The sequence below is a fragment of the Callorhinchus milii genome, unplaced genomic scaffold (genome assembly GCF_018977255.1).
Source record: "Callorhinchus milii isolate IMCB2004 unplaced genomic scaffold, IMCB_Cmil_1.0 Scaffold21, whole genome shotgun sequence".
Classification (NCBI taxonomy): domain Eukaryota; kingdom Metazoa; phylum Chordata; class Chondrichthyes; order Chimaeriformes; family Callorhinchidae; genus Callorhinchus; species Callorhinchus milii.
This window is the reverse complement of record NW_024704762.1, coordinates 1,049,477-1,068,946: the sequence shown is the minus strand read 5'-3', so window position 1 is coordinate 1,068,946 and position 19,470 is coordinate 1,049,477. Positions and strand designations below refer to the sequence as shown.

Below are 19,470 nucleotides of genomic sequence, written 5' to 3'. Positions count from 1 at the left end.
TATAATTTTGAACATGACCATATATAGGTTTATAACATTTACTAACGGCTGGCAAGATTCAAGCATTGCACCATTGCTGTATCAAGTGCAAAAAGTACAGTTGCCTTGGCATACATTAACAGCAAAGATATCATTGTCCATTATTCACCATGCTTCTGCCATAGCAACCTTTATCAAACCTCTTTCAGACGAAACCTCCTTCCGGAATACACCTCATCTGGTGCAAGTGACGTTTCAGCTAGAAGAGCAAGTTTAAATTTTAGAAATAAGGATAATGTCATATAGTACAACATTTTAATCCCTTTAAGCTACATTAAGCATCTCCAGACTACTGAACCTTAGTTTGAAACAAAGATAGAAGTGAATGCACACATTTTCTCTTTGGGGATGGTCCAACAGTGAAAGGTATCAGTTACAACAGTTCAATGCCTCAGAACCACTCTCCCTCTGCCAATGCTGTTGTAAAACCCTCTGGTGCCATCTGGTCCAATGGGCAGCCGAGCCACCCCAGGAGGGAGGCCAATGCTGTTTGGAGGCTTCTTACCCATGGACAGTCTAAATGGTGTTTGGCCGGTTTCCAGAGCAGTGGCATGACCGGCAGCCATACGGCGGCGATGTACCCACGGGCTACAGCCAGAGCAGTTTCCACTGTCAGAGGAGTAGTCATGGAATTTCCTGGTGAATTCGGGACTTGTGCCTGGACTTGACCATATTCCTGGCCCAACCAGGTCTGTGGTTAGGGGTGAAGGATTGTGAGCTCCCAGGCTTCTGCGAGAACCCCCAGGGCTGCAGTGGTGGTCGCTCCAGGAATGAGAGCTACAAGCTGTGCTGGGACTGGGTGTGGAATTATAGGAATCACTCAACTTGGACTGAAGGTATCTCTGAACCGAGGCAGGGGAACCAGCTCCATCAGATTCAGAAGAGCTGTAGATGGCCGTCTCCTCCACAGCATACTGCAACCTCTCAATCTTGGTGAGTCTTCTTGATGGCTTTTTTGGTTTCAAGTCTTCCAATTCACTGTGATCTGCTTGGATTTTTTTGGTTCCTCTCCCCGTCAGTATGACGACCTTCAGATCCTCCCCTTTTCTGCAGCGTTTCTGGCCCAGTTCCTCATAGGCATTTTTGGCCCCTTCATAGCATTCGTACTCCACAAGCACACAAACCTTGGTCCCCACCTCCGGATACTTAAAAGTGTATTTTTTCAGTTCAGCGGGAATTTCCCTGCCTGGTTGCAAGACGCGTACAAAGCTGATTGCACCAAAAGCAGCAAAAATCTTCATGGCCGTCTCCATGACATTGCTTTGGTTCTGTGTTGGCCCATCACCTTCCGACGCTGCCTTGTGCAGGTTCCAGGCCAGCACACGCTTACTGGGGGAGACAGCGAGGAGAGCCTCGGGGATGGCATTTTTACGCCGAACCTTTGTTCCCTCTTGATTTACCTCCAGTAATTTGGAATGATTAAGAGCATAACTAGTTACCTTCCAGTCCTTAGTTAAACACTTCACCTGCAAGTAAAACAGCACTTGTCAAACTTCACCGGGTTAAATCCCTAAAGCAGGATTAGCAAGGTAATGATTGAGAAGTTCTGGTGATCACAAGTTAGTTTGACAAGAGTTTATTGGGGTAAATGATCATCGCAGGAGGAAAGTCTATTTGAATCATACCCACACACATATAGAGTGAATGAACTACAGACAGCGACATTACTTTAAGGGATAAGAGAAAAAAAATCCGACACTTATGGTTTCTTTGGATGAATCATCCTCTGCATTTTTCTCTCATTCAGAAATACAAGGAACTCCGTATGAGATTTGGCACAGAGTAAACCGTATATTGTGATTACTGTCACTGCACTGGACATAGTGAATATGTGATCTACATCAGTACTTTTGCCTTGCTCAAGTGTTATTCAAGTAACGTCATTAAAATAAACCAAAAATCCATCTTGCTGCTTGGTTCTGCATCTCATAAGCCCCTCTCAAGCCCAAGAACTCAGAAACCTGAAGGAGAATTATTTGGACACCAGTCTTGTATGCCACAAGCTTAACCTACATTGGGATTTTATCGTAAGAGATGTCAATTAAAAACGTGGGTTTTATATATAGAGATATAGAGTTATAATACCAAAGAGGTACTGCTAAAGTTATGCAAATCATTAGAATATTGGGTCCAGTATTGCTTACTCCACTTTAGGAAAGTTGTTAAGGTGAGGGTGCAGAGGAGATTTACTAGGATGACACCAGGGGTGAGTGGTTTGGCCTATGAGAGGAGACGGGAGGAACTGGGCCTTTTTCTGTTGCAAAAGAAGATTGAAGGGTGACCTGATAGAGGTCTTTAAAATGATGAGGGGTTTTGATAAGAGTCAATAGGGAGACATTATTTCCACTGGTCAGTAAGTCAGTAACTAGAGAACATCAATTTAAGATAATAGGTAACCAAGCAAATGGAAAGGTCAGGAGAATTGTTTTCAAACATAGAGTGGTTAGGATATGGAATGTCTTGCTGGGAGGGGTGGTTGAGGCAACATCCATATCGGCTTCAAGAGGGAACCAGACAGATACCCTAAAAACAGTCAGCTACAGGGGTGTGAGAAAGGGCAGGTAAATGGGACTAAATGGATTGCTCGAGGGAGCGGCACAGACACACGGGCTGAATGTCCTTCTGTAAATTTCTATGAGAATGACCAGATTGCCATTCACCTCTCCGCAGGACAGCATCCAAACAAAAGTTGGCTTCCACCACAAACCCAGAGATTAATTAATCATTGGGACTGTAATCCTTGTAACTGCCAATTTATACCTTCCAAGGTCCCCTCTCGAGCTGTGCAGAACCATAATATTTCACACGGGTCACACCACCATCATGTTAGGTCCCGGTGATGAAGCCCAATCTGTCCTTACCTTTTTGAATGAGGTGAGAAGCTTAATGCTGATGTAACCCATTTTATTCCTCTTCATGTGTTTCAGTAAAAAGCTGTCTACGGCAAGATTGTCGTCAGAGAGATAGAACTCAATCTGGGAGATAATTTTCTGGATGGTGCTGGACTCTGGGGGGATCCATTCATTATATTCCAGGGAATCATCGTTGGTCTCATTCTGGTCATAGGAATTTCTGAAGAAACAGAATAGAAGCATCAGGCACTCTCAGACAGCATGGGCTAGTCTTAGTTTTTTTTTGTGAACTGAATATCTGACATGTGGAAACCCATCATCATCATATTATTATTATCTTGATTCCAAACCAGACTGACTTCCATGTGTGTATGCAATTTACTCAAGGGTGTTCTGTCATGGTTACCCTATTCTTGCAGTCTTTTGTAATGTGTGAATAAATAGTATGATATATAACTATATAACATTATTGAAGGGAAATGGGGAGGCCTGCCCCTTTAAATGGGTTCTGTAAGATTTCGAGTTGCAGACGCTGCGTGCAGAGTTAGCGAGCGGCCAACACGAGTTTACAACAAGTATAGATCCAGGGCTGACTGATGGACAGACAGGGAACAAGCAACGTGGAGAGTGGAGTAACACGTGGCTCTCGCGCGGGGAAAAAACCCTCACATTCGCATCATACAGAGGGCAGAGCCACACGTCTATATAAGGCAATGCTCAGCGCTCCTCGTGATCGGTAACTAATGGTCGTTATCCGGTACGTACTGACGTGTACAGGACTACTGTACAGTCAGGGTTGGTTTCTATTTCGTTACTGATGTAGTATTTGCTGCCAGTGATATAGTTATGTGATTGTGATGTTTGTGATGTCCCATTGTTGAATATCTTCCATTGTTGTGTTCCTTATATGCCGGGGAGTCGAGCGCTGCTCGGCCTTAATAATGAGCTGCTGTTTCTATCGAATGTATCCTCGAGTCTCTGGTCTTGTAGACAAGAAAAGGAGTAACTCCACTTCAGAGAGTAGCTGTTAACATTGGAGTCTACTCGTGCGAGCAGACACTCTGATTAGACATTCCAGTTACCGGGCATTGGAGGTAACTGGGAAAACCAGTCTGTGTGTGTGACTCTGACTCGGTTGAGTCACCTTTGAAATAAGGACTCACACCAACTGGGTTAGGAGAGAACAGAGGCCGCTTAGTACAAAAGAATACTGAAGTGTAGATGGATAAGCACTGGGAAGCTTTCAATGGCAAGCGATGCAGTTTCAGCTGGTTAGACTCCAGCAGTACCCCAGCACACACTGGAGTCTTAGTAACCTGTGCCTAACACTCTCTGGAGTTAGGTAAACATTTCCCAGTGAAAGAATACATTCCATTCCAGACACGGGGAGATTTCCATGTGTAGGTGGAACTCAGTCTGTGTAGGTGGAACATCATCTTGGAGGCTAAACACAACCCTAAAATCCTTTTTTCCCACCACCCACTACCTCCTCCGTACCCCCCCTTAAGGCCTCCTCAATCTTCATATCAAATGCCAAGTGCGAGGAGGTCATGGATTTCTATTCATCTAAAATACTTAACATCCGCCAGGCAGCCTCATCCACCTGCCCTTCGTCACCCACCACCACACCCTCTCTGTCCCCCTCACCTTCCTCACCCCCATCTCCTGAAAAAACCCTCCCTAGATCCCTCAAACCCCAGCCATTACCGCCCTATTTCTATCCTGCCCTTCCTCTCAAAAGCTCTGGAACGTGTTGTTGTCAACCAACTCCGCGCACACCTCTCCTCCCACTCCCTCTTCGAGCCCCTCCAGTCCGGTTTCCGCCCACAGTACAGAGACTGCACTTGTGAAAGTCACAAACGACATCCTCTCTATCTGTGACCAGGGCTCCCTCTGCCTCCTTGTCCTCCTGGACCTCTCCGCCACGTTCGACACAGTCGATCACGCCATCCTCCTCCACTGCCTTTCCTCCGTCATCCACATCAGTGGGACCGCACTCGCCCGGTTCGAGTCCTACCTCACAAATCGCCAGCAGTACATCTGCACAAACGGCTTCTCCTCCCACTCTCACCCGGTCACCTGCGGGTACCCCAAGGATCCATCCTTAGCCCCTCCTCTTTCTGATCTACATGCTCCCTCTTGGGGATGTCATCCGCAGACATGGGGTACATTTCCACATGTATGAGGATGACACCTAACTCTATTTTTCCATCTCTCTTTGCGACCCCCCAGTCCCCTGATGTTCTGCCTGTCAGATCTCAGGGGCTGGATGAGCGCAAACTTCCTTCAGCTGCACGTTGACAAGACGGAAGCCATACTCTTTGGTTCTCGTCAATGTCTAAAATCTCATGGCTCTCACCTCCTCCACCTACCCGACCTCCCTCTAAAACTCTCAGAACCGGTATGCAACCTGGGTGTCAGGTTCGACCCCCAATTATCCTTCCTCCCCCACATCCAGTCCCTCACCAGCACCGCCTTCTACCACCTCTGACACATCGCCCGTCTCCGCCAATACCTCTCCCCAAAAGCCGCTGAAACCCTGGTCCATGCCTTTGTCACCTCTTGACTGGACTACTCCAATGCCCTCCTCACCAGTCTCCCCTCCACCACCATCCATAAAATCCAAATCATTCAAAACTCTGCCGCCCGCATTCTCACCCGCACCAAACCCCTCTCCCCGATCCCCCCAGTCCTGGCCAGACTGCACTGGCTCCTGTCCCAGAGAGGATCAACTTCAAGATCCCCACCCTCGTATTCAAGTCCCTGCACTCCTCTGCACCCCCCGACCTCTCTGACCTCCCCTCTCCTCAAAACAGTACCCGTTGCCTTCGTTCCTCCGGGTCTGGTTTCCTCCTCATTCCCCGAGTCCTCCGCTCCACCCTCGGCGGCCGTGCCTTCAGCCAGTACGCTCCGAGGCTCTGGAACTGCCTTCCTCACTGCCTTCACCTCGCCCTCTCCCTTCCCATTTTCAGGTCTCTGCTGAAGACCTTTCTTTTCGATCGTGCCTTTGGTCACCTTCCCACACCTCCCCCTGGCTCCTCCCCCTCCCCCCTGACTCGGCCCCGGGATCCGTTACTGTAAAGCGCTCTGAGACGCCATCCGGCGTGGAGGGCGCTATATGAATCCAAGTTGTTGTTGTTAGAGACTCAAGCACGGTGATGGGTTTCCACTCTCACCCCCATCCTCGCCCAACTCCTCTGGCTTCCCATCACACAGAGGATACAGTTCAAGATCCTGGTCCTCACCTTCAAAGCCCTCCACAATCTTGCTGCCCCCGACCACTCCGACCTCCCTATCACCCTGTTTGCTCCCTCCGCTCAGCAGTCTCCGGCCTGCTTCACGTCCCCCACCTCGCTCACCCCACTATTGGGGTGTCGGTGGGCCTTCTGCCATTCTACCCCCACCTCTGGAACTCCATCCCACAGTCCCTCCGTCTCACCCCTCCCTCGCCAACTTCAAGACCCACCTCAAGACCCTCCTCTTCGACCATGCTTTCGATCTCCCTGCTTCCCCCCCTGCCCTCCACCCTCCCTGACCCCGACCTCCAGTTCGGGTCCGTAACTCTGTCCGTCCAGTGCCTTGGAACGTCTACTTCATCTCCTTCACCACCTCCACCCCCCTCCCCACCTCCACCAGACCCACCACCATCTTCTACCGCCCTTGGAAGAAGTTACCCCCACAATCCCTAACCGATGCCTTGGAGTCCTCTGAACTCCTCTCCCTCTGGCCTTCAACCCTCACGGACCCCTCTTCTCCTCTCTCCCTCCTCCACAATACCTTCTCCTCCACACTCGACACTCTTGCCCCCATCACTTCCCGCACTGTCTCCTACTCCCGCTCCTCCCCCTGGTTCACCACCCACCTCCGCTCACTGAAAAGCCAGGTGCGGGCCGCTGAACGCACCTGTGTCAAATCTGGCCTAACGGTCCACCGACAAATCTGGCTGGACCTCCTCAAAATTTACCGCTCCACTCTAGCCTCGGCCAAGTCGTCCTTCTACTCCAGGATAATCCTGGAGGCGAAGAACAACCCCAGGCTACTGTTTTCCACCACAACCCGACTCCTCCGTCCCCCCCGCCACCCCGCGCAGGTCATCTCCTCCAACCTTCACTGCGAGGAGATGCTGGATTTCCTTGAATCCAAGATCAAGGGAATTCGCTCCGCGGTCACTTCCCCTCCAACATCCACCCACCCCCCACCCCCTCACTCCCACACTCCGACTGCTACCCATCCTCCCCTACTCACTTTTGTACCCGTTTCCCCACCCTCTGTCACCAAACTCATCCTATCCCTGAAACCAACCACCTGCTCCCTTGACCCCATCCCCACTCCACTCCTTATCTCCCAGCTCCACTTTCTTGCCCCACATATCACCGACATTGTCAACCTGTCCCTCTCCTCTGGCTCTGTTCCCATTCCCTTAAAAACTGCCACCATCACTCCCACCCTGAAAAAACCCTCCCTTGATGCGTCGCAGCTATCAAGCTACCGGCCCATCTCCAACCTCCCCTTTCTCTCCAAGGTCCTGGAAAGAGTTGTCGCCTCCCAACTGCGCTCTTTCCTTTCCACCCATTCACTTTTCGAACCCCTTCAGTCAGGTTTCCGTGCTGCCCATAGCACAGAAACTGCCCTGGTCAAGGTCACCAATGATATCCTGACCATCTGTGACCAGGGCTCCCTCTGCCTCCTCGTCCTCCTCGACCTATCGGCAGCATTCGATACGGTCGACCACGCTATCCTACTCCACCGCTTGTCCTCCCACCTCAACCTTCAAGGCACTGTCCTTGAGTGGTTTAGGTGGTACCTTTCTCACCGTCTTCACTTTGTCTCGACAAATGGCTTCTCCTCCACAACCCCGCACTGTCTCGTGCAGTGTCCCTCAGGGCTCTGTCCTTGGTCCCCTCCTCTTCACCCTCTATATGCTCCCCCTGTGGTGACATCATCCGCAGACATGGAGTTAACTTCCACATGTATGCGGATGACACCCAACTCTACCTTTCCTCCTCTACTCTCAACTCCACGACCCCCGATGACAGCTGTCTGTCCGACATCGAGTCCTGGACGAGAGACAACTTTCTTCAGCTCAACGTGCGAAAAACCGAGGCCCTCCTGATTGGCTCACGTCAGCGCCTCCGCACCTCAGGCGCTGACACCATCAGCATCCAAGGCTGCACTCTCCACCTCTCAAAGCCAGTCAGGAACCTCGGCGTTTTGTTCGACCCTGAGCTGTCCTTTCTCCCTCACATCCGCACCACAACTGGCACCGCCTTCCATCACCTCCGGAACATCGCCAGACTACGGCATTACCTCACCCCTCACGCGGCTGAAACCCTGGTCCACGCCTTTGTCACCTCAAGGCTGGACTATGGGAACTCCCTCCTCGTCGGCCTTCCCGCCACCTCCCTCCACACTGCAGGTCATTCAGAACTCTGCAGCTCGTGTACTGTCCCGCACCAGGCTTCGGGACCACATCACTCCCACCCTCGCTCGCCTCCACTGGCTCCCCATCCCCCAGAGGATTGATTTCAAGATCCTCATCCTCACCTACAAGGCCATTCACGGCCTCGCTCCCTCCTACCTCTCCAACCTACTATCCCCCTACCTACCTGCCCGTACCCTCCGTTCCTCCGGCTCCGGTTTGCTCCACGTCCCCCGCCCCAATCGCCCTACCATCGGTGGTCGGGCCTTCAGCCTCAGCCCCAAGGCTCTGGAACTCTATCCCCCAGTGCCTTCGCCGCTTCCTCCCTTTCCTCCTTCAAGGCCGGTCTCAAAACCTTTCTCTTTGACCGAGCCTTCAGCTCCCCTCTCGACTCTCTTCCCCCTCCTCGCTCCCTCCCTTCCCTCCCCTCACCCTGACCATTTCCCCCCTCCTCGCTCCCTCCCTTCCCTCCCCTCACCCTGACCATTTCCCCCCTGCTCGGGTCATGACCCAACTGTGCAGCGTCTTGGGACGTCCTCCTGACGTGAAAGGCGCTTTATAAATGGAATCTTGTTGTTGTTGTTGTCCTTCCGACGTGAAAGGCACTTTCAAAATGTAATTTTGTTGTTGTTGTTGTGTAAGTCACCAGGTGACCAAATACAACATCTCTAAACCTGTGGATTGAGCCCACCCTAGTAAAGGTCATCAGTAAATACATTTTAGTCTGAGTCTAGAAACTTAGGGTTGGAGGACAGAAACAGGGCAAATGTTATGCATCACATTAGATTTGTACATTTAAACAGGAAAACAGACATCAGTGTATATGTGTACGGCAGCTTTTTTTTAAAACAAAACAACTATAACTTCAAATACTGAACATTATACAAAGTTGATCAATTGATGACTAACCTGCTTTTGGGGTGTGGTGGGGGAGGGAGGGGGTTGGAGGTAAGTGGGGTCATATTGGAGCTGAACTGACTCCAAAGTGGCATGTTTGGCAACGCAGTGACAGAATCGAGTCAGCCTTCTGTGACGGTCTCAGGAGTCTGGCTTCTGAGCCAGGGGGGTCCACAGTTTTCCAGGGCACTGCTGATGACAGCATTGCTCATCAGCAGGACTTGGAAGGGCTGACCAGTCACTTGGGCAGGGAATCATCCCACTCAGTTTCTGTTAACCCTGCAGCCAAATCTCCAATGGGTAGGATGGTCCTAGCTGGACAAGCAGCGGGAAAGCTTGCCAGACAGCGAAGGCAAGTTATGGTTCGACTCCAGCAATTATCCCAACACACACTCTGGCATCCCCAAGCCTTGGCTCTTGCCAACCTGTGCCTAAAACGTTCTGGAATTAAATAAGCAGGATGTGTCCTCCAGGGTGAGAGAGCGTATTCCATTCCAACAATCCATCTCTGGAATTTCCATGTGTATGGGGGATGCATGGAATTCTCAGTTTGGTTTAGATTCTCTTAAGCAGGTGGTGGGTTTCCGCATGTGTCAGACACCAAGGTGATTCCCCCACCAAAAAATGGAGCAAGAGATTAAAGAGGACACAGGAGACTGATGTAGGGCTCGACACAAAGGATAACATTTAGCCCAATGATCGACACCACTTACTGCTGATCACTGTTGCTCTGAATGTCCTCGGTCTCTGCACTGCTGACCCTCCTGCGGAATCGTGGCGGGCGCCCATCCCCTCGGACCTCCACCGGGGAACTGCGGGACGCTGGAGACCCCAGTTGCAGGGCTGGAGAGCTCAAGGACATGGCAACAGCCTCTACACATTAAAGAGAAGCAAATAAAACTGCAGAACTTAACATTGAGAGGATGACTTCCCTCCTTCCCACTTCATTCTGTTTTATGTCCATCTTCTACTCTCTTGTTTGTGTTTTTTTTGTCTTATAATAATTGTCTGGTTTGACCTGTTTCACTAAAATGCAAAATGAGACTTCCCTGATGGCCTGGCCGGGTGCCTCTGACTCAGGGAAGGAGACCTGGGGCTGTTAGACATGTCGAAGTCCAGATCCTTAGAAACCAAATGTCCAACTGGGATTCAGGTGGTTTGAACTGTTCACCAACAACTTTGATTTATGTAGCGCCCTCACACAGAGTGCTCGACCATGGCGGAGCAGTGTTGAACCGAGGGGAGGTGACCATAGGCACAGTCGAAGAAGAAGTTCTTTAGGCTTGACCTGAAGATGAAGGAGGGGCCAAGGTGGAAGGATAGAGGAAGAATGTTCCAGAGTTTCAGGATGTGGTGGTGAAAGTGCGGCCACTGCTGGTGGCGCAGAGGGCATGAGGGATTTGAAGACAAGTGTGAGGATTTTGAAGTTGATTCATTCAGTGATGGGGAGCCAGTGGAGCCTGGCTTGAACTGGTGTGATTGGGGTATGGTGTTTAGTGAGGGGGAGTATGTGGGTAGCAGAGTTTTGGATTAACTTTACTCGGACTGTCCTAAAATGTATTTCTTTGTCCACGCTTTTTGATCAGCTTTCCCTCCCCATTCCCCATGGCTCCCACCCCAAACAGCACCGTGAAGTGTCCTCCAGCCATAAAAGGCAATGCATAAATGTAAATGGTACGGTGCGTTCAGACTATCTACAAAGGTCTGAACAACTCTATCTCTCTGCCTCAGGGCCATTGCTATCCTAACAGACTCCCTGTCAAACATCAAGTCCTGGATGAGACCCGACTTTCTACAATTGAACGTCAGCAAGACTGAGGCCCTCCTGATTGGTTCACATCAGTGCCTCCACACCCCAGGCACTGGCAGCATCAGCATCCATGGATGCACACTCCACCTCACCGAGCCAGTCAGGAACCTGGGCATCTTTTTAGACCCTCAACTGTCCTTTCACTCTGAAAAAGACCAAGATCCATTCAGTTCTTCCACCATCCTGGCAGTCCCTTCATGTTCCTAGATTGTTATGTTCCAAATTATACACTGTATTCTGAGATATTATTTCCCCCAAAAAAATTTCTCATTTGCTTTTGAAAGAATCAACACTTTCTGCTTCCATCGTCTCCCTAGGGAGCCTGCTCCATACATTTACTACTCGTTCAAAGAAATAATATTTCCGCAGATTGGTTTTGAATTTACCCCCACTTCAATTGCTGCCTCTCTTCCCATAGCTAATACAGTCCTGTTGAGTGCTTTCAGATACAACACCCCTAATCTCTGGAACTCCCTGCCTCAACCCCTCCCCATCTTTCTCTATTTTAAATTCCCCTGAAAATTGAGGGTTTTCTACGACCGCACCTTTTCCTTCTCCCTTTTTCGGGATCCAACCAAGCTTTCAGGCGCTATCCTGCACGAAGGGTGCTCTATGAAGTTATTGTAGTAGGGACTTGCATTTGTGTAGAGGAACATCCATAAAGTAACTGTATCTGAGGGATTGCTGGCTGACATTCCAGGGAGAAGCTCTTAAATTATGTTACTGGTTCTTCCTCCTGAACAGGCAAATGGGACCTTAGTTTAACATCTCCTCCGATGGTCTAAAGTCTGCTCCAGTATTGCTCTACAGTGTCAGCAAGACTATAAATTCAGACCATGAACTGAAAGTCCCAAAACATGTTTATATATTTATATAGTAAATGGGAAAGGCCAAAAACAATGGAGCTGTACTTGCAAAAAGTCTGACAAACGAGATGCGTGATCTGGAAGGTCTTGTAAAGGGTGATAGATTGGACATCATTAGCATAACAGAGACATGGTGGAATGAATCCGATCAATGGGAAGGTTATAATAATCTCTCCAAGAAAACAAAACAATAATAAATTGGTCATTTTCAATCCATGACTGTTTGTGGGACGCTGCTGTGTGCAATTGGCTGCCGCGTTCGCCCACAAATATACAGTCAATTCACTTTCTGTGAAGCGCTTTGGGACGTCGAGAAGACGTGAAAAGCGCTATATCAAATGCAAGGATTATTATTATTATTATAAACTGTTTAAAAGGGACGGTGTCGGGAGAAGAGGAAGTGGCGTGGCTATATATATATATATAAGCTCCATTATTGAGACATAAGTGAGAGAGGATATAAAAAAGGAAATGGCAGACACAGAATCACTTTGGGTAGAATTAAAGATGGTAACGGAGGTTACTAAAAAGGATAACTCTCGCTAGCCAGATTCACATCACCATCAGCTCTCACCATAGCGGCCACATCATAGACAAGCTGCCAGAGCCTGATCCTATCCCACCATAAATTCAATTTCCTGCAGTGGGCACCGGAGGGCAGTTAGAAACAGCAATCCTAATTTTTTTCCCCCCTTCTATAATCCAATTCTATAAACCAACTTAATTGCTGCCTTGGTCAAGATCAGCTAGCTGTCAGAGACCTGGCATTCCTACCCATGACCTGGTGTATCACTCAGCACTGTACGTCCCTTACACACCAGGTTTTTACTATTTTGTAAAAAATAAAGCAAACCTTGATTAATCAGCAGGAAGATCCCCTCTGTACTGAGGTGTAATTACAAACCCCACTGTACCTAAAGCTGTAACCCTAAATAGCTAGAGTAGAAACGATTCAGGCATCTGTCGTTGAGAAATGGGACCATAAGAAGGCTTGCCGCTGTGATGGGAGGATAATGGACTTTGGAGGGTTGAGATCAGATGGGCCAAAGGATTAGTTTGAATGAGGAAGGTCATTCACACTAATCATGATCTTATACAGCTGTAAAGGTGGGAGGAACCAGGAAAGGAAAGTCAACATATTAGCAGTCACTTCTCGGACCTGGATTCAGATTTAGTGATTGATACAAAGCAAATCTTCTCTACAAGTTACAAAGCTACAACACAAGCTAAATAAAGCATAATAAAAATTAAATCAGCTAGTGAGCAATGAAGAACAAACTGGCAGTGTAAAACACAAACCCTAATCATACAGAATAACTCAACAGTTTGGATGGAGTCGTGGATACTTCTGAGACTGAGGCTCGACAGTGTGGATAGGGGAGAGGGGAGAGGGAGCTTCAATCTGCACTGAACCCAAACCTCAGAGGGTTAATCACATGCTGGTTGACAAGAGCGAAAATGTCCCATTTGCAACAAGTTGTAATAAGCTCCTCAGCAATACAATTAACACGGAAACAAGCAGTCCACAGATGTCAACATTAAAACACAAAGGATAAGAAATTTCAAATCCAACTTTACACCAAATTCCCTCCTATGCGCTCACAGCTCTCATTTTTCCAAGTGATTTTCCAAATTTGCCTCTGGCTCACACGGGCCTCAGCAGAAGCTTTTATTTTTTTAAAAAAAGTCTTAAAAGGAACAAAGTTTCACAAACTTACAAACATACAATTCTAAATGTAACTCACACAGTAACACAATTAACAGAAACAATTCAGAGAAGCAGTAACTCCACGTCCCATCCAACACAGCCCCTGAGAACCGCAGGTGTGGTGTGGGAGGGGCAGCAGGAAACCCACCACAGGTGTCAGCAATGAGGGAGAGGGAAGGCATTATTAATTGGATTAAATCTCAAAGAGGTCACAATACAATCTATTCTTATTTTGTACATCAGCAGCCGGGGTTAATCACACTGATGAAATTGTCACTTTGCATGTGTAACAGTAGTAAAAAATAATTTGATTTCAGTGAGTGATGGCTGTAACCATAGTAACTTGTAGCCGATCGCCATTCAACTGTGCAAGAAGGAAAGTCCACCAACTTCGGCCAATCACATGATTGGTTTGGATGAAGCCCTCTCCCCACTTGACCCATCTGATATCATGTCTCCAGAACACCTCCACCTCCCTACCATCCCCCACCCCATCAAACTGCTGTTTAAATCATCCTCGTGTTCTGGCCTCAACCAGCTTTCACTGTTGGCAACCAGAGCCCCTCCTGCTTGACTCCTGGTAGCGTCTCCTCACTTCAGCTGCTGACACCATTAATGGCTGCACTTTTCATCTCACCAGTGAGATACATTTACAATGAAAAAGTAAAACCAGAGCAATATTTTAGGAAGTACCAAGACAGGAGAACAAGAGGATTAGAGTTGCCAAGGGCTAACTCAGGATTCCTGGCTACACTCTTCAACTCACCGAACCAATCCAAACCCTCAGTGTCCTTTTTTGACCCTCAGCTCTCTGTGACCTGTTCCGCCTAGCCGCTCCTCCGCAACATTGCCCTCCTCCGCAACATTGCCCTCCTCCGCAACATTGCCCTTCCTCCGCAACATTGCCCTCCTCCGCAACATTGCCCACCTCTGCCACTGCCTCTCACCGCAGGCCGCAAAGCCATCCACGCTTTCATTGAGCTCGACTACGCCAACACCCTGCACTGGACTTCCCAACTCTTCCCTCCGCAACCTGCAGATTATTCAGAACTCTGCAGGTCGTGTCCTCTCCCGCACCTGGAACCTATCGCCCACGTTCTAGCCCGGCTTCACTGGCTCCCCATTCCTCAGAGAATCGAGTACAAAATACCTGTTCTTACCTTCAAGGCTCTCCATGAAATTGCTCGTAACCCCATATCAGCCTGTCTGCTCCCTCCCCTCAATGGACACCGGCTGCTTCAGGTCTCCCGCACTTCCTGCCCCACCATTGGCAGTCGGGTGTTCAGCATTTCTGCTCCTACACTCTGGAACTCTATCCCGTAATCCCTCTGCCTCAGCCCCTCTCTTGCCTCCTTCAAGTCTCGTCTGAAGACCTTTCTCTTCGACTGTGCCTTCGAGCTAACTCCCACCCCCTGCCCTCCACCCCTCTTGACCCCAACTCCCAGCTCGGGTCCAAAACTCCTGATTGTCCATCGCCCTGGGATGTCTTTCCGACGTGAAGGTGCTACATAAGTGTAATTTGTTGTTGTTGTTGTTTCCTGGCAACCTGTTCCAGTCATTAATTACCCTCTGAGCAAAGAAAACCTTCCTGGTGTCTGGCATGAGTTAGCCCTTGGCAACTCTAATCCTCTTGTTCTCCTGTCTCGGTACTTCCTAAAGTATTGTTCTCGGTTTACTTTTTCGAACCCATTGTAAATTTATACACTTCGATAAGGTCCCCTCAGAATCAGCTCCTCTCTAGACTGAAGCACCCTTGTCTAATTGTTGCTTATAGTTATTCCTTTTAACCCAGGAATCAGCCTTGTTGCTCTCCTCTGCACTGTCTCTGTGGCTGGGCAGCCCCTGATGTCGCGGTGTCTGAGTTATTCTAAATAGAGCACTGTACAGCCTGAGAATAACGTTTGGAGATCTAAACTTAATTGATGAACATTTTGCGGGAAGTTGCAGGGTTTGGTTGGTGCTTTTGAGGTGCATTTTACTGCCAACCTACATTTTTTCACTTTATTGATTAAAAACTAAACATGAGAAAATGACACATATTAGATTGTTGCAAAAATAAATTATTAATTGCTTCTTCAACAAAGGCCTTTTTTTTTAAGAAGGGGGACACCAGCAAGGCCGCAGGAGCTCACCATCCCCTGCCTCTCAGGACAGAGACACAGAGAGAGACACACACACTCACTCACAGACAGACAAACAGAGACACACACACTCACAGACGCAGAGGGACATAAGTTCCCAGAGAAAGATACACATTCATAGACAGAGATATACGCACACAGCCAGAATGTGTTACCTGAGGACACGGGCTGCAGAGTTCTGGATTATCTGCAGCCTGTGGAGGGAGGACAGGGCGTTTGCATAGTCGAGCCTGGAGGTGATGAAGGCATGAACAAGAATTTCACCTCCTGAGGGGTGAGGTAGGGGCGGAGTCGGGCGATGATCCAGAGGTGAGGGAAGGCAGAGCAGGTCATGGCTTGAATGTGGGGGAGGAAAGACAGTTGAGGATCGAACAAGACACCCAGGCTCCTGACTGACTTGATGACTTGAAGTGTGCAACCATGGAGGTTGATGCTACCAGAGCCTGAGGTGCGGAGGCGCTGGCGTGAGCCAATCAGGAGGACTTCAGTCTTGTTCACATTCAACTGTAGGAAATTTGCCCTCATCCCGGACTTGATGTCCGACAGACAGTCTGTCAGGACAGCAGTGGTCCTGGAGTTGAGGGTGGGGGCAGAAAGATAGAGTTGGGTGTCATCCGCATACATGTGGAAGTTGACCCCATGTCAACACACATAGAGAGGAGACACACATTTACACAAACACAGACAATCACAACAACGGAGCCGCTGAGTGAAGCCCATTAGCCGCTTGCGTTTGCCCACAGTGACGTCAGGTAAACAATGCGAGGCCCGCGATCCAGAAACTACATTTTTAGCGGGTTTGTAGCAGTGCTGAAAAAGTGCAGTCACACTTTTCTATTGGGCCAACTGATGAGCCAGCCAGTCAGTGCTGTCATCAGGACACAATAAGATTTCCCCCTTGGTCCTTAATTGGCCCCACCCTACCTTTGACTAACCTTTTTTTCTTGATACGTTTGTAAAATATTTTGGATTCCCTTTAATGTTACCCACTAACCTTTTCTCATATAATCTTTTTGCCCCTCATTTCCTTTTTCAGTTCTCTTCTGCACTTCCTATATTCTATTTGGTTGTCTTCTGTGTCTTGGGTTTGACATTTGTCATACGCCTCCTTTTTCTACTTAATTCTAGACACAATTACCTTCGTCATCCACGGAGGTTTGGATGCCCTACTTTTCCCTTTTGTGGTAATGTATTTATTCTGTCCCCGAACTATCTCATCCTTGAAGACTTCCCACTGCTCTTTAGTTGTTTTACCTGCCAATCTTTCTTTCCAGTCCACCATGACTAACTCCCTTTTTAACTCACTGAAATTACTTTCTTCCAGTTGAGTATCTTCACCTTTGATGGTTCCTTGTCTCTTTCCATATGTACTCTGAATCTAATGATGTTGTGATCACTATTGCCCGATGCTCTCCCACTGAAACCTGCACCACTTGCCCGACTTCAATCCCCAGAACTAGATCCAGCACTGCTTCCTTCATCGTTGGGCTGGAAACGTACTGATCAAGAAAGTTGTCCTGTACACGTTTTAGGAATCTTTCCCCCTCCTTGCCCTTTGCGTTGTTGTTTTGCCAGTCTATGTTGGGATAATTAAAGTCCCCCATTATCATGACTCTATTGGCCTTGCATCTGTCTGAGATCTGTTTGCAGATCTGCTCATCTATTTCCTTCCCACTATTTGGTGGTCTATAGTATACCCCTATCAGCGTAACAGCTCCTTTTTTGTTCCTTAACTCTAACCACATAGATTCCGTTTTGGGGCCCTCCAGCACCTCGACCCTTTCCATGGCTATATGGTATCCTTGATTAACAATACCACAACCCCTCCTTTATTTCCTTCCCTATCCCTCCTGAATACATTATAGCCAGGAATATTCAGCTCCCATTCCTGTCCTTGTTTGAGCCAAGTCTCTATTACTGCTTCTACATCGTATCCCCCGGTTACCACTTGAGCTGCAGCTCACCAATCTTGTTTGCTAAACTCTGCATTTAGGCACATGCACTCCAAGACCGACTTGACCTGTTCTGCACTTCCCCCCCGTTTTATTTCTCCATTTTCTTGCCCATTGTTTTTTTTGATTCCCTTCAACCTCAAAACTAGTTTAAACCCTCCCCTACAGCATTAGTTAGCCTGTCTGCAAGGACATTTGCCCCAGCCCTGTTTAGGTGTAACCCATCCATATGGTACAGGTCCCACCTGCCCCAGAACTGGTTCCAATGAACCAGAAATCTGAAGCCCTCTTTTCTGGACCATTTCTCCAGCCAAGCATTCATATGCTTGATCCTGCCATTATGGTATTTATTTGCCCGAGGCACAGGGAGCAATCCAGAGATCCCACCTTGGATGTTCTATTCTTTAGTTTGTTCCCCAGCTTTTGATATTGACCCTGTAGCATCTCAGCCCCTTTTTTTTTTACCAATATCATGGATCACAACCTGGATCACCACTTCTGGATGTTCCCTTTCCTCCTGAAGAATTTTATCCACCCATTCTGTAATGCACCAGGGAGGCAACATACCATCCTTGACTCCCGTCTTCTGTTGCAGAAACGTCTGTCTGTACCTCTGACTGTTGTATCCCCTATGACAACAGCATTGCTCCTGTTACCTATGTCCCGCTGTTCAACCAATCTGTTTTTACTGTCCTCCCTGGAGATATCAACACTCTAAATGTTCAGTACAGAGTACCGGTTTGAGAGTTCTACGCTGTTGGGGGCATTTTGCCCAGCCCGTCCCCTCTTCCTACCATGGATAGTCACCAGCATGGTAGGAAGAGGGGACGGGCTGGACAAAATGGTATCAAAAAGATACTTACCCTCTGAACCCCCGGTGACTGTGGGGTGACCATCTCCTGAAGTGTCTGGTCCATCAAATCCTCACATCCGTTGTACAAGTTTGAAGCCCAAGGCTCCATCACCACTCTCTCAGGGGTCTCATTATCTGCTGGACTGATAAAACTATCCTGTTCCTGACCATTAACCCGATGCAAGCATCTCCCGAGCCCCAGGGGAGTGATGGTTTCCTCCATCACACTGTCCAGGAACCCCTCACTGTCCTTGATGGAGCGCAATGTCTGCACCTCGGCTTCCAGCTCAGCTCCTCTCAGCTGGAGCTTCCTGATTTGCAGACACTCGCTGCAGATGAAGTTGTCCGGGCTCAGGGCCCTCCATTAACTCCCACATGTCACACTCCTCGAATTTCATTTGCCGCATCATCTTCTCACAGTGATTTCAATATATATGGATTTTTTATTTTTTGTTTTTATTTGTCGTCAGTGTTGTGGTGTCTGACAGTTCCTTGTTTGTCGATGTCTCCCTGGTTCTGCTGTTGAAAATGATGTCACACCAACGGCACTTTTTCATATTTTCGTGGCTCCGACAGTTCCCAGCTTACCTCAGCCGTTCCTTTTATACAGCTCGATAGGCCCAGGCTCCGCCTCCGCTCTGTCCTGACTCCTCTCCCCGAATGACCCATGAAATATGTGAGAACATTGCCACCATCTTCCTATCTGTAGTTCGGGCACACGTCCCTTCCCTTGAGTGATGGTTCCACCAGTTGGAGGTGTTAAGCTTGAGCGGTATCTGCTTACCGCTCTGCACATCAATTAATGCTGATTTCAGGTGCTGGATATACGAGTGTGTGCTTAGGAATTATTCTTGGACACTGCATGAAGTACCTTGCATTTATCTCTATTAAATTTAATTTGCCACTTATCAGCCCATGTATAACCCTATCAAG

The 19,470-nt window shown here is 48.5% G+C and overlaps 1 protein-coding gene across 1 annotated transcript; it reads right to left on the bottom strand.

Annotated features, from left to right (window-relative positions):
* Positions 1-342: 342 nt before the first annotated feature.
* On the bottom strand, positions 343-19,094 carry LOC103188335 (la-related protein 6-like). The gene is made up of 7 exons (XM_042342831.1): positions 19,024-19,094; positions 18,548-18,866; positions 18,341-18,398; positions 18,150-18,224; positions 9,921-10,080; positions 2,901-3,111; positions 343-1,505 (listed from the first exon to the last, which is right to left on the bottom strand). The coding sequence occupies exons 1-7, from the start codon at positions 19,092-19,094 to the stop codon at positions 423-425; spliced, it is 1,977 nt and encodes a 658-aa protein (XP_042198765.1). The 3' UTR covers positions 343-422.
* Positions 19,095-19,470: the final 376 nt, after the last annotated feature.

Coding starts and splice junctions, on each gene's coding strand:
- LOC103188335 (XM_042342831.1), bottom strand. CDS start 19,094: ATGAAAAAGTGCCGTTGGTGTGACATCATTTTCAACAGCAGAACCAGG. Junction 18,225..18,340: donor GGTTGAACAGCGGGACATAG/GTAACAGGAGCA, acceptor GGTGCATTACAG/AATGGGTGGATAAAATTCTT. Junction 3,112..9,920: donor CAGAGCAACAGTGATCAGCA/GTAAGTGGTGTC, acceptor CTGTTTCTTCAG/AAATTCCTATGACCAGAATG.